The sequence below is a fragment of the Spermophilus citellus genome, assembly GCF_964194105.1.
Source record: "Spermophilus citellus genome assembly, chromosome: 4".
In the NCBI taxonomy this organism is placed as follows: Eukaryota; Metazoa; Chordata; class Mammalia; order Rodentia; family Sciuridae; genus Spermophilus; species Spermophilus citellus.
The window spans coordinates 99,459,221-99,472,347 of NC_138185.1; the positions used below are offsets into that span (position 1 = coordinate 99,459,221).

The window sequence follows — 13,127 nt, forward strand, 5'->3', positions numbered from 1 at the left end:
TGAATAATATTCTATTGTGTATATATACCACATTTTCTTTATCCATTTATCTACTGAAGGGAAAGCCTAGGTCTGTAATCAACTTTGAGTCAAATTTTGTACAGGGTGAGAGATGGGATTAAATTTCATTCTGCTACATATGGATTTCCAGTTTTCCCAGCACCATTTGTTGAAGAGGGTATCTATTCTCCAGTGTATATTTTTGGTGCCTTTGTCCAGTATTAGATATGTGGGTTTGTCTGTGTCTTCTGTTCCATTGGTCTTTATGCTTGTGTTGGTGCCAAACCATGCTGTTTTTGTTACCGTAGCTCTATAGTATAGTGTAAGGTTTGGTGTTGTGATGCCTCCTGCTTCACTTTTCTTGCTAAAGATTGCTTTGGGGGCTGGAGTTGTGGCTTAGTGGTAGAGCACTTGTCTAGCATGTGTGAGGCATGGGTTCGATTCTCAGCACCACATATGAATAAATGAATAAAATAAAGGTCCATCGACAACTGAATATGTGTGTGTGTGTGTGTGTGTGTGTGTGTGTGTTTGTGTGTGTATTTATTTAAAAAAAGATTGCTTTGGCTATTCTGGGCCTCCTGTTTTTCAAAATGAATTTCATGACTGCTTTTTCTATTTCTGTGAAGAACATCATTGGAATTTTAATAAGAATTGTATTAAGTCTGTATAGTGCTTTTGGTAGTATGGCCATTTTGACTATTAATTCTGCCTATCCAAGAACATGGGAGATCTTTCCATCTTCTGAGGTCTTTTTTAGTTTCTCTCTTTAGTGTTCTGTAGTTTTCATTGTAGAGGTCTTTCACCTCTTTTGTTAGATTGAATCCCAAATATTTTATTTTATTTTTTTGAGGCTGTTGTGAATGGGATAGTTTTCCTAATTTCTTTTAGCTGACTTATCACTGTTATATAGAATGTAATTGATTTATGGGTGTTAATTTTATATCCTGCTGGTGGAGTTTTTTTGGCCTTCTAAATATAGGATCATGTTACTAGCATATAGGGACAGTTTAAGCTTCTCTTTTCCTAATTGTATCCCTGCAATTTTCTTTTGCCTAATTGCTCTGGATAGAGTTTCAAGGGTATGTTGAATAGATGAGCTGAAAGAGCATCCCTGTGTTGTTCCAGTTTTTAGAGGGAATGCTTTAGTTTTTCTCCATTTAGAATGATGTTGGCCTTGGATTTAACATATATATGGCTTTTACAATGTTGAGGTATGTTTCTACTATCCCTAGTGTTTCTAGTGTTTTGAATACAGATGGATGCTATATTTTGTCAAATGCTTTTCTGTATCTATTAAGATAATGTGATTCTTGTTTTTAAGTTTATTGATATGGTGAATCACATTTATTGATTTCCGTATGTTGAACCAAACTTGTGTCCGTGGGGTGAAACCCATTTACTCATGGTGCACTACATTTTTAATGTGTTTTTGTATGCAAATTACCAGAATTTTATTAAGAATTTTTACATATATGTTCATAGGGATATTTTTCTGGAGTTTTCTTTCCTTCATGTGTCTTTGTCTGGTTTGGGGATCAGGGTGCTACTAGCTTCATAGAATGAGTTTGGAAGGGTTCCCTCTTTTTCTGTTTTGTGGAATAATCTGAGGAAGATTGGTGTTAGTTCTTTGAAGGTCTTATAGAACTCTGCCGAGAATCCATCAGGCCCTGCGCTTTTCTTTGTTGGTAGGCTTTTGATGGCATCTTCAATTTCATGAGTTGAAATTGATAGGTTTAAATTTTCTATGCCCTCCTGGTTTAATTTGGGTAAGTCATGTGTCTCTAGAAATTTGTTGATGTCTTTAAGCTTTTCTAATTTAGTGGAATATAAATTTTCAGAATAGTTTCTGATTATCCTTAGTATTTTATTAGTGTCTGTGGTGATATTTACTTTCTCATTACGAATTTTAATAATTTGGGTTCTTTTTTTTCCCTCTTCGGTTAATTAGGCTAAGGATTTATCAATTTTATTTATTTTTTCAAAGAGGTTCTGGAGCATTTGTAAGTATGGATTTTAAAATAATTAACCAAATGAGAGGTTTGGAAAAATTAAAGCTAATTTTAGATAGCCATGAAAACCAAGCAGAAGTAAAGAGTAAGAACTCAAAAGTTTTAAGATAATACAGGCATCCAGGTGTAAAAGTAGAGTCATCCACTATTTCTGTGTAGTCCTCTGCATGTGATCATATCTTTGAGATATTGGATTTCTTCAGCTGTAAGGTGGAGGATAATGAAACCCTTCTTCCAATTATTGTGTAGAAGGGAAATGATATATGTAAATTATTAGAACAGAGCCTAGGAAGATATTAGGAAGTGAGTGATAGCCATTATTGTTAGGGAGAAATAATAATAATAAATTTCATTTGTTTTCAGTATATTTCTGTTGTAAAAAATGATTCACTCATACTTAAAACATATGATTTAAATATTACATTTTCCCACATGTTAATTTGCTTAATTATGGTAACCATTTTATTATCTCAGTGTATTCCATAACATATTGTAAACCTCAAATATATCCAATAAAATTTATTAAAGTTTTTTTTTTTTTTAAACTATTGGGGATCAAATCCAGGGCCTCACACATGCTAGGCAAGTACTCTATAACTGAACTACATCCATAGTGCTCTCCCTCCTTTTTATTTTGAGACAGGGTCTCACTAAATTGCCCATGCTGGCCTTGAACTTGTGACCTGCCTTAACCTCCCAAGTAACTGGGATTGCAGGTGTATGCCATCATGCCTGGCTAAAATAAATAAATAAATAAATGTGTATATGTGTGTGTATACATATATGTGTATATGCATATATACACACACATTTTTAAGCCCTTATTTAACAAGCCAAGGAAAAAAGACTTTTTTGTATTGAAGAACTAAGAACATCTTTCAGACTATAGCATGCTCAGCCTTAAAAATTTTGGTATATCTAATTGTATTGGTTTTATGTAAATTAACTTTAACGAGAACAGTTTGTATGAAGTTCTGTAAAAATAAGTTGTGATTTGGTAAAATAAGTGGATTACAGATCTGTTCGATATCTTTTGGATTTTTATATAGCCTCTGCTCTGATATCTAATACCTAACTTTGCTCACTCAGGGTCAACTACAATGACCTTAAGTCTTCACTCAACGCCTTCTCCAGAAGGCCTCCTCCTCCTCCTGCAACTCCCCAGTGCCCTTAATCTATGCTTTATTTTTCACTATCACATTTGCCACTTTCCGGTGTCCTTATTTATTTTATTTGTTCCATCCTACCTCCAACAGAAGGTAAATTCCATTAAGATAAAATTTATTATCTGTTTTATTCACTGCTATGCTCCTGTTGCTAGAATATTGTATGTACTCAGTACATCTTTGATGGTTGAGTAAATGAGGTAGGTAACCATCTTTGATGGTTGAGTAAATGAGATAGGTAAGGTAAATTTGATGAAACTAACTGTAAGTAAAGTAAGTGGAAAGGAGAAAAATGCCTGTGAGCTAGAGGTGTTGGAGGAGACTGTAGCACAGCTTGAAGTTTGGCCTGTTCTTAGTAAAAAGCCAGGCAGGGGAGGAGGAGGGAGCCATGGCCTGTCATGGAAATGGAGTATATATAGAGTTCTGGTGTTTGTAGACAGTGGTGACCCCCATGTGATGGACATCAGATTCTGTGTTGGGAAATGAAGTGGGCCGGAGAGAGGCAGTCGGCTATGAGGATTCTCTAAAGCCCTACTAGAGAGAGAGAATTTTTTTAATATTTATTTTTTTTTTGTTTTCGGTGGACACAACATCTTTGTTTGTATGTGGTGCTGAGGATTGAACCCGGGCCGCACGCATGCCAGGTGAGTGCGCTACCACTTGAGCCACATCCCCAGCCCCAACACACCTGGTCCTTAAAGGGTTTCTGCTTTATGTGTTTGAAATTTTCCTAGTCCACAGATAAAGATAAAAAGGAAAGAGAAGGGCTGAGATTGTGGCTCAGTGGCAGAGCACTTGCCTCGTACATATGGGGCACTGGGTCCAATCCTCAGCACCACATAAAAATAAATAAATAAATAAAATAAAAGTATTGTGTCCACCTACAACTAAGAAAAATATTTTTTAAAAAATGGAAAGAGAAGAATATATTTGAAATAGCATTATGAAACTTGGTTAAATATTGTGGATAAAATTCATATATAAGCCATGGTAAAGTTAGGAACAATTAACTTGCATTGACCTTAGGATAAAATGAGTAGGATTTTATTATATGCATTATTTTTTAATCACCTCTTCACTTTGTAGGTTGGGAAGGGATTCTCTCCCCACAACACTGACACTGGGCACATGAGATGAACAGCAGTTTCTTAGTCACATGTCCTCCTGCCCTGGGGAGAAATACACTATACACCATACAAAATTATGGGAGGAGTTGTGGCTCAGTGCTAAAGTGCTCACCTAGCATGGATGAGGCACTGGATTCGATCCTCAGTACCACATAAAAATGAATAAATAAAATAAAGGTATGGTGTCCAAATACAACTAAAAAAAAAAAAAAAAACTCATGGGAGTTGTTCACAACAGAATGAAGAACCAAGAGCTGTGGGAGGCAATCTTTGTGATAATGAGTACTTTTTGGTTCCTGAATTGGATGTAATTGCTTACTTTGATAATTCCTTAGACTGCCAGGGCAGTGAAACCCACTACATGGGATGAGTAGGACAGTGCCTGGGTGCCATGAAAATGAGAGTTGTTTGGCTTCACGATCTTATTAATAGGAGCAGAGTGGGGAGGGAAATTTGTAGTGAGGCCATTGAAAGTTTTTCTAGTTTTACCAGATATTGGGTCAGCACATAATATTGGTCTTAATTGTAGACCTTTATACCACATGTATATAGCTTGCATTCAATAAAAGTTAACATTTTTAGTAAATATTACAAAAATAGTTGTATATTTGGCATTTAAAAGTCAGGTTTATCTGGGCATGGTGGCATACACCTGTAGTCCCAGGTATTTAGGAGGCTGAGGCAGGAAGGTCAGGAGTATCACAAGTTCAAAGCCAGCCTAGGCAATCTAGCAATACCCTGGTCAAAAAGAGCTGGGTGAGGGCTGGGGATATAGCTCAGCGATAGAGCGCTTGGCTAGATTCATTTCTTAGTATTATAGAAACAAATAAATTATAAAAAAAAAAAAGAAATAAAAAGGGCTGGGTATGTAGCTCCGTGATAAAGCTCCTGTGTATTCAATTCCCAGTACAGCAGGTAAAAAAAAAATAAGGTCAGGTTCATGTTAGTAAAGTCCAAATTTGGATTTGTAAGGCTGTTGTTACTTGGAGATAAGGACTATAAAATAGAACTGAATTATTTCTGGATATCATCTTTGCAGATAACAAAGTTCCATTTTATTGATTCTGGAATATTCAGACTATATGTTTGATTTGTTCTGTTTAGACCTTCAGAAATGTGACTTGTGAGCCACAGAACTTTAAAAAACTATAGTGAGAAACACAACTGTGAAGTAGTCACTTCTCAGTAGAACTTGCATAATAATAATTTTAAAAAGAGCATTGCTTCATGAAGGTGATGGTTAAAGGAGAATGATGATTTATACATCAGATGATTTTTTTGTTGTTGGTGTTTGGAGCTGAACCAAGGGCCTCTCACATGCTAAACAAGCTTTCTACCACTGAGCTACACTCCCAGCCCCTACATCAGATAATCTTCAGGGATGTTAATTAAAGTTAGGTAACCTATGCTCATTAGACGGATGTGCCTGCCAAGAGGGTTGATGTGTTTGGGTGGCTAGGTTTTTTAACTATGATTTCCCCAGACATTATGACCATTATCTTTTCACTTTCACTTGTATCTAGAACTATTACTTCCTGGCTGACTTTGATAATTTATTTATTTTTTTTACAGTTTTCAAATTTGTAGGCTCTAAAGCATTGTTTACATTTTAGGATGCTTATCTAAATGATGCAGTGGTTTTCTTTGTATTAGTGGCCACTTCAAAATAGGCAGCTTTACTTTTTAGGGCCAATTATAAATCATTCCATTCATCTATATTTACCTAGAAAACATATTAAGACCTATTTTGAAACAGAGACACACAGGCTTAAAAGGTGAGTAATGTGCAGGAGCCCAAGAACTTACAGTCTGCCAAGGGAGACTAGCTCATGAACACAGGAGTTAAACTGTGTAAGCACACACTTTATTATTTTTTGTAATGACCTTATATTGCATAGAAATGATTGTCCCTAATCATTTGTTCTCACCTTGTTCTCAAGTTTTCCCCTACATCCTCTGTCCTTATATTTCTATCTCAGTAACTAATTGTTACTGTCAGCAGGGATCTCCTAACTAGCATTAAGGTTAAGTGGTAGCTTGAGATGACCATGTGACACATAAAGAGGGTGATGCCTTAGATTGTTCAACTTCTTTCTTCTACACATCTGTTAAGGTTTGACTCATCTAAGGTTACAGACCCATCTAGAGGCAGGATGGAGTCTTCAAATTCCCTACTTATGATTTTGTCCTAGATTCATCTTGCCTTAAAAGCAGCACAAGGAGGACTAGGGATATTTGTCCAAATCCCTTGTGAGAAAGATTAATTTTGAAAGGACTTCAAATAGCCATAAGTTATACATTATGTGACTGATACTTAGAAAACTCAGCACCTGTCTGATTGGAGTTTCTTCTTTCCATATTTCAGTATTATCTTGTCCTAGATTGTGGGGCAGCCTTGTTTTGGCAACTTGTTAGTGGTTTCTGTCTTGGGGTCCCTATAGCTCTTAAGCACTGAAGGATATGTTTAAAAACTTATATGTGGAAGTGTTTAGACATATACAAAAGTAGAAAGAATAATAAAGTGAACCCCCAGCTTTAACTGTGATCTCTGTTTTCTTTTGCAGGGCTTGGGATTGAACCCAGGTCCTCTCACATACTAGGGAAGTGCTCTGCTGATGAGCTACATCCCCATCCCCCTGTGATCCCTGTGTTCTGAGACAAGTTTTTGTTTTTCAAAAAGCATGATGTAAATTTTTATACTTACTGCAGAAGCCTGTTTGTGTATAAATTAGCCATTTCAGTAGCATAAAGGAATGAGAACTTGTTCAGGCTCACAGGTCTGAGTCACCTAGGATATTCTGTTCAGTGAGTTTCCCTCAATTGTGATTAGTGGTCTCCCTGGGGAATGTTGATGTGATAATGGCAGTGTACAAATGAGCAAGCAGAAGTATGAGGGACCACTTTAAGTCTGTACTCAAAACTGGCACTCTAAGCCAGGCATGGTGGCACACACCTGTAATCCCAGCAGCTCAGGAGGCTGAGACAGGAGAATCGTGAGTTCAAAGCCGGCCTCAGCAATGGCAAGGTGTTAAGCAACTCTAAATAAAATGTCTCTACATAAAATACAAAATAGGGCTGGAGATGTGGCGCAGTGGTCGAATGCCCCTGAGTTCAATTCCTGGTACTAAAAAAAAAAAAAACCCCAAAACCAAAAAACTGGCATTCTGCCATTGAAACTTGCCTTGCAATGATGAGGCTTGGTAAAGTCTCAGGTCAGTGGGGTGAGGAAAAATATACTCATTGATGTGTACAAGAATCAGTGAACTTCAACTGGCAAATCAAAACAGTGGTGTTACAATGATATCTTAGAGTGATATCAACTCAGTTTGATAGTATTTGTTATTAATTTAGTATTCCTTACTTAATTGCCTCTTGTCTGTTTCCCTATTGAAGACTAAAAGCTATTTAAAAGCTATCTTTGGATATGTGTTCTGGAGATCAAAGTCAGGGACTCACACATAGTAGGCAAGCACTTTCACTAAGCAACATTCCCTGCCACAAGAAGATATCACTATTTTATCCACAGTGCTTAGCATAACAGTTAGCACATACAGTGTAAGTCTAATGTTCACTGTTTAAGTGAACAGAGAAAGTAATTGAGGGATAAGTGGGTTTGGAAATTAAGTTGTTTTGATTAAAGGCCAGAATGTCATAACTTGAAGGATGGAAAATTATGGCTTGTTAGTAAGGATCCTGACTGAACTGCAGATTGGTTTTGGGACTCAGTAGTTAAATTGTGGGATTAAAAAATCCCAAAATATGCTAGAAAGATAGACTTGCAGTTATAACCAGTCACAGACCTTGTTGCTAAGTGGTGTGTTTTCTTTGCTTTGGACACTTTAATTTAGTCAGCAGAATTCATAAGTTGGCTCATGTGGAAAAAATTGTGTAGCCTGTACTTCCCATCAGATCTTGTAGATTGAGCTTCTGGTAACATGGTCATGTTCTCTAAAATTCAATACTACCAAACCTTGTATACAAGTATACATTTTTATTGGAATTGTCATTCTCTGCTAACAAATAATATGAACTTGGTCTTCTCTGAGCATATCCTCAGATAGGTTAAATAAATAAATTATCATGTTTATATCCACATATATTACTAAGAAGAAAATATATACATGGGAAAAATTGGAATTTCTCCATATAAATTATTCAATAAGGACACATTTGTGAAATTGATAAATATACTAATAAGCTAGATTTGTGTATGGTTATGTCTGAGTTTTATTCTGTAGAATTTTTTTTCCTCATTAGGAGAGTTTTGTTGCTGTAGGTTAGCTATGATGAGAAACATTTTCTTATAAAAATATAGAATGAGAGTTTATAAAGTCAATTAAAACTTGGTTTTATGTCACAATCCAATTTTTGGCCATAGTTGGAAGAAGCAATTATTAGATTGGTATTAAATTAAATTTTTTTAATCTATAACAGTAATAAAACTATCTTCCTTTTTGAGAAGAGAAATTAAGTAAATTTAAATTGTGAACTGTCATGATCATTCTGTGGACATCTCATTTCATTTTGTATTGTTTAGATGTGAAGACTGCATCCCCCTGCCTTCAGTGCCAGCAGTTTCTCTGTTCTGTAATCAATGTGATTCACAGGAGCTTCTTAAGTGACAAACGAAATGAGCCCAGGGCGTGGAAAATATGATTTCTATATTGGTTTGGGATTGGCTATGACCTCCAGCATTTTCATAGGAGGGAGTTTCATTTTGAAAAAAAAAGGCCTTCTGCGACTTGCCAGAAAAGGATCCATGAGAGCAGGTATGTTGCACCATATATGATTTGAAATGACTTTAGTGTACTTACATACTCAGGTTTTTTGACTGTGGAAGAACACATATTCTTTCATGAATAGAGTCAAACCTTTCAACTGTTTCAGACTTCTGAATGATTATAGACAATTAAATATCAATTTTGTAATAAGAAAACAGAAAGATGTCAAATCAGTTAACTTCCCACACTTTCTGTTGTTAGCAAAGGGAAGAGGGACCAATGCCAAATTAGCACCCAGACTTTTATTAAATTTTTGAATACAGAGCAAGAAATAGGATTCATGAATAGAACCAGAGTCTTAGTGAAAGCTGGGGTAGCCCATCATTCTATCTCTACTTCTAGACCTCTTTGGACCTCATGAGTAGACATGCTTTGGCAGTAAAAATTATTACTTTCTCTCTTTCCTGTGCCATCTTGGGCAAAGTAAAAAATAGTAACATCTACTGTTTGTTTCCCAGTCCCTCATCCTTGATCCTAAGGCACACACTTTCATTATCCATAAAGAATATGTTTATAAAGGATTCATTCACCTTGGCTTAAGTATGGATTGTGTTCTGACATTGTTAGTTTGGTGAAGAGTAAAGCCAAGGATAAAGCAGTAAGTGCATCTGGGCAGCCCCATACTATGATCAGTTCTTAGTCTTTATAGGAAGGACTAGAGTCTCCTGCTAAGTGGAGCTGCAGATAATTTATTTAAAGTACTTATAGTGGAGAAATGAGATTTTGTTTTGTGGTGCTGGGGATTATTCCATGGTCTTACACATGCTTGACAAATACTGAGCTACACCCTCACCCCATTTTTTTTCATTGAATGCTTTTGCTTTTATATTATGTCTTTATTGGTATATTATAATTATGTGTAATAGTGGGATTCATCATGCCATATTCATATATATGTATAACGTAATTTTATCAATCTTATTATCTTTCTCTTTTCCTTCCACCTCCTTCCCCCGATCCCTTTGCTCTAATCTACTGATCTCCATTCAATTATTAGTAAAATATTTTATTTAGTGTGTTATAACAAGTCTGTTTATTATTATAGTTGTCATAGTTTATTTAAGAGTGTGATCATTGGGGCTGGGATGGTGGTGCAGTGGTAGAGTGCTCGCCTAGCATGTGTGAGGCACTGGGTTCGATTCTCAGCACTGCGTATGAATAACTAAAATAAAGGTCCATTGACAACTTTAAAAAAAATTTAAAAAAGAGTGTGATCATCTTCCAAAGAAGTAAAATATTTCTTCATTCACAGGTCAAGGTGGCCATGCATATCTTAAAGAATGGTTGTGGTGGGCTGGACTACTGTCAAGTACGTATAGAGAACATTTCAAGAAAATGTTATAACTATGTGTTAAAATATTTGCACATACTATTACAGTGTTTTTACTAGCAAATTTTAAAATTTAAATCTTGTTTTAATGAATAAAATTCAAAATATATGTCTGTAAAAGTTATTCAGCAGGTAATAGTTTATTTAATTTGCATATTAAGACCTTTTTTTACTCATCTGATTAGAACATGTTTGATACCCCTGTACATTTTTTTTTAATTCTGCTAAATTTAAGAAGATAATTTTGCGGCGGGGGGTATAGTTTAGTCATAGAGCACTTGCCTAGTCTTCTCAAGGCCGTGGGTTAGATTCCCCAGCACTGGAAAAAAAGAAGGTAATTTTAAAAGTGAAAATTCATAAGAAAATCTAATTTTCAGTTCTGCCTTCATTGGTTCTTATTCCAAATTAAAAAGGAGGCATTTTTATTTGATAAGACTGTCCGTGCTTATTTGTTGACTATCTTTAAAAAGGTTTGTAGAGAAAAATTGTTCTTAACACTGAGTCTTGATTATATAACAATTAGTAATTGATTGTCTCCTGTATGTCGGACATTTTTCTGGGTGCTGGAGATGTAACAGTACCAGAAGATATAACACCATCCTGTCCTTACCTTTTCTTTTCTTTCTTTTTTTTTTTTTGTACTGGGGATTGAACTCAGTGGCATTCAACCATTAAGCCACAACCCCCGCCCTATTTTGTATTTTATTTAGAGACAGGGTCTCACTCACTGAGTTGCGTAGCACCTTGCTTTTGCTGAGGTAGCTTTGAACTCATAATCCTCCTGCCTTAGCCTTGAGAATTGCTGGGATTACAGGCATATAAAGTAATTAAAACATTAAAAATAAAATATTTGCTGGGGACTGTGACACATACCGGTCATTTTAACATTTTTTTTGTGAGACTCAGGCAAAATTGCTCAGCCTAGGCAACATATTTATTTAATTTATTTGTTATTTATTTATTTAAATTTTTTAGTTGTAGATAGACACAACAACTTAATTTTGATCATTAATTTTTTTATGTGGAGCTGAGGATTGAACCCAGTGCCTCACACATGCAAGGCAAGCACTCTGTCACTGAGCCACAACCCCAGCCCCCCATCTCTTTAATTAAGTAAGTTAAATTTAATTAAAGGGAGGAACACAGGAGATTGAGAATTTAGCAAAAGCAACAGAAACCTGACCCACAGACTCTCCAGATACGGGAAGTATCTTGACTATAAAACAACTTTGTTTACTACACTGGCATATAGTGATATTACAGATTGGCAAAAGAACTGAAAAGAAATTTTAGAATTAAAAAATGCAATAAAGAAAATTGAATTGCTTAATAAGGTATGGTTAGATATGGATGAAGAGAGACTTAGTGAACTGGTGGTAGTTTGGAAAAAATTAAAATGTAGCAAGCAGAGACCAAAAAATGGAAAATATAAATCCAAGGATTATGGAACTTATAGGATTCAGTGACTAATTGAATAAGGATCAAAGAGAATGGAGAAGAGGCAATGTTTGAACAGAAAAATGAGACTTTTCCAAAACTGACCAAATTTATTAAACTTCAGATAAAAGAAGCACAACAAGACCTATACAGAATTTGTGAAAAGAAAATTTACTACCTAAACACTTGCTAGTAAAAGTGATGAAAACCAAAGGCACAGTGTTTTAAAAGCTGTCAGGAAAAAAATATCATTGTACCCTCAAAGGAATAATAAATTGAAAGCAGAATTTTAACAACATTGAAAATAGAAAGCAGTTGGAAGTAGAGCTTCAGAATTCTGACAAAATACTGGTAGTGTAATTCCCTATTCAGTGAAAATATACTTCAAGAATAAAACTCAACAGATATATTTTGGACAAACCAAAACTGATCATTTGAAAGGATATACAGTTAGCAGATGGAAGTTCACAGATAATAGAAAGAGTGAGGAATGTGTGAGTATATCTGCCTGAATGTTGATGAATAAAAATAATAAAGCTAAATATTAATATTAAACTTGACAGGTTTATGATACCTGTTGTATCATATGGTATTCAGTTAAATAAAAACAAGTGTATGACTTTCACAAGTGTAGGAAGACATAGAATTAGAAAGAAAGGCATTTGTAAACTGTTGCTATTTGCAGATTACATGCTTGTGGGTATAAAACCTTCAAAGAATATATAAGTAATTTTTAAGATTAGTAAGGTTGAATATTTCACTGTATGTTAGCAGTCATTAGAAAATGAAATGTTAAAATAGTAATATCGGCATATAATTTAAAAAATAGTTACTTGTAAACCTAAGATGGGAAAGACCCCCATTGAGAAAATCAAAACATTACTGAGAAAAAGAAGTTCCAAATAGGAGATACCATCCTCGTGATTCATCATGTAAAATTTTCATATTTCTTCTTACTGCCATATTTCTTCAACTGCACAGGTTGAATATTATCCCATTCAAAACCATAGGTTGATTTTGATATATGAAAAGTTGATGTTTATATAGAAATTTGAAAGTCCCAAATGGGCAAAGACATTCTGTAACAATGTTTCTTTCTTTGTTGGTTAAGACTTGTTGTAGAGTTATACTAATCAAGTTAGTATAGTATTGCATCAAGGTAGTTGTTTAAACTAATAGAATAAAATACAGAACCCTGAAACAGACCCTCAGTCAGTATATGACAAAGGTGTCATTAATGTAGAGAAATGCATTCCTATAACAATCCACATGGA

General features: G+C 35.1%; 1 protein-coding gene across 4 annotated transcripts in view; it reads left to right on the forward strand.

The window, feature by feature from the left end:
• The window catches only part of NIPA2 (NIPA magnesium transporter 2), a 52,684-nt gene that overhangs the window by 30,845 nt on the left and 8,712 nt on the right, over window positions 1-13,127 (forward strand). For all 4 annotated transcript variants that reach the window (XM_081290561.1, XM_081290562.1, XM_081290560.1 and 1 more), the window contains 2 exons: window positions 8,843-9,074; window positions 10,339-10,395. In XM_081290561.1, coding sequence (XP_081146687.1) covers window positions 8,936-9,074; window positions 10,339-10,395 — 196 coding nt within the window. In that variant the 5' untranslated portion in view covers window positions 8,843-8,935. The remainder of the gene's footprint in view (window positions 1-8,842; window positions 9,075-10,338; window positions 10,396-13,127) is intronic.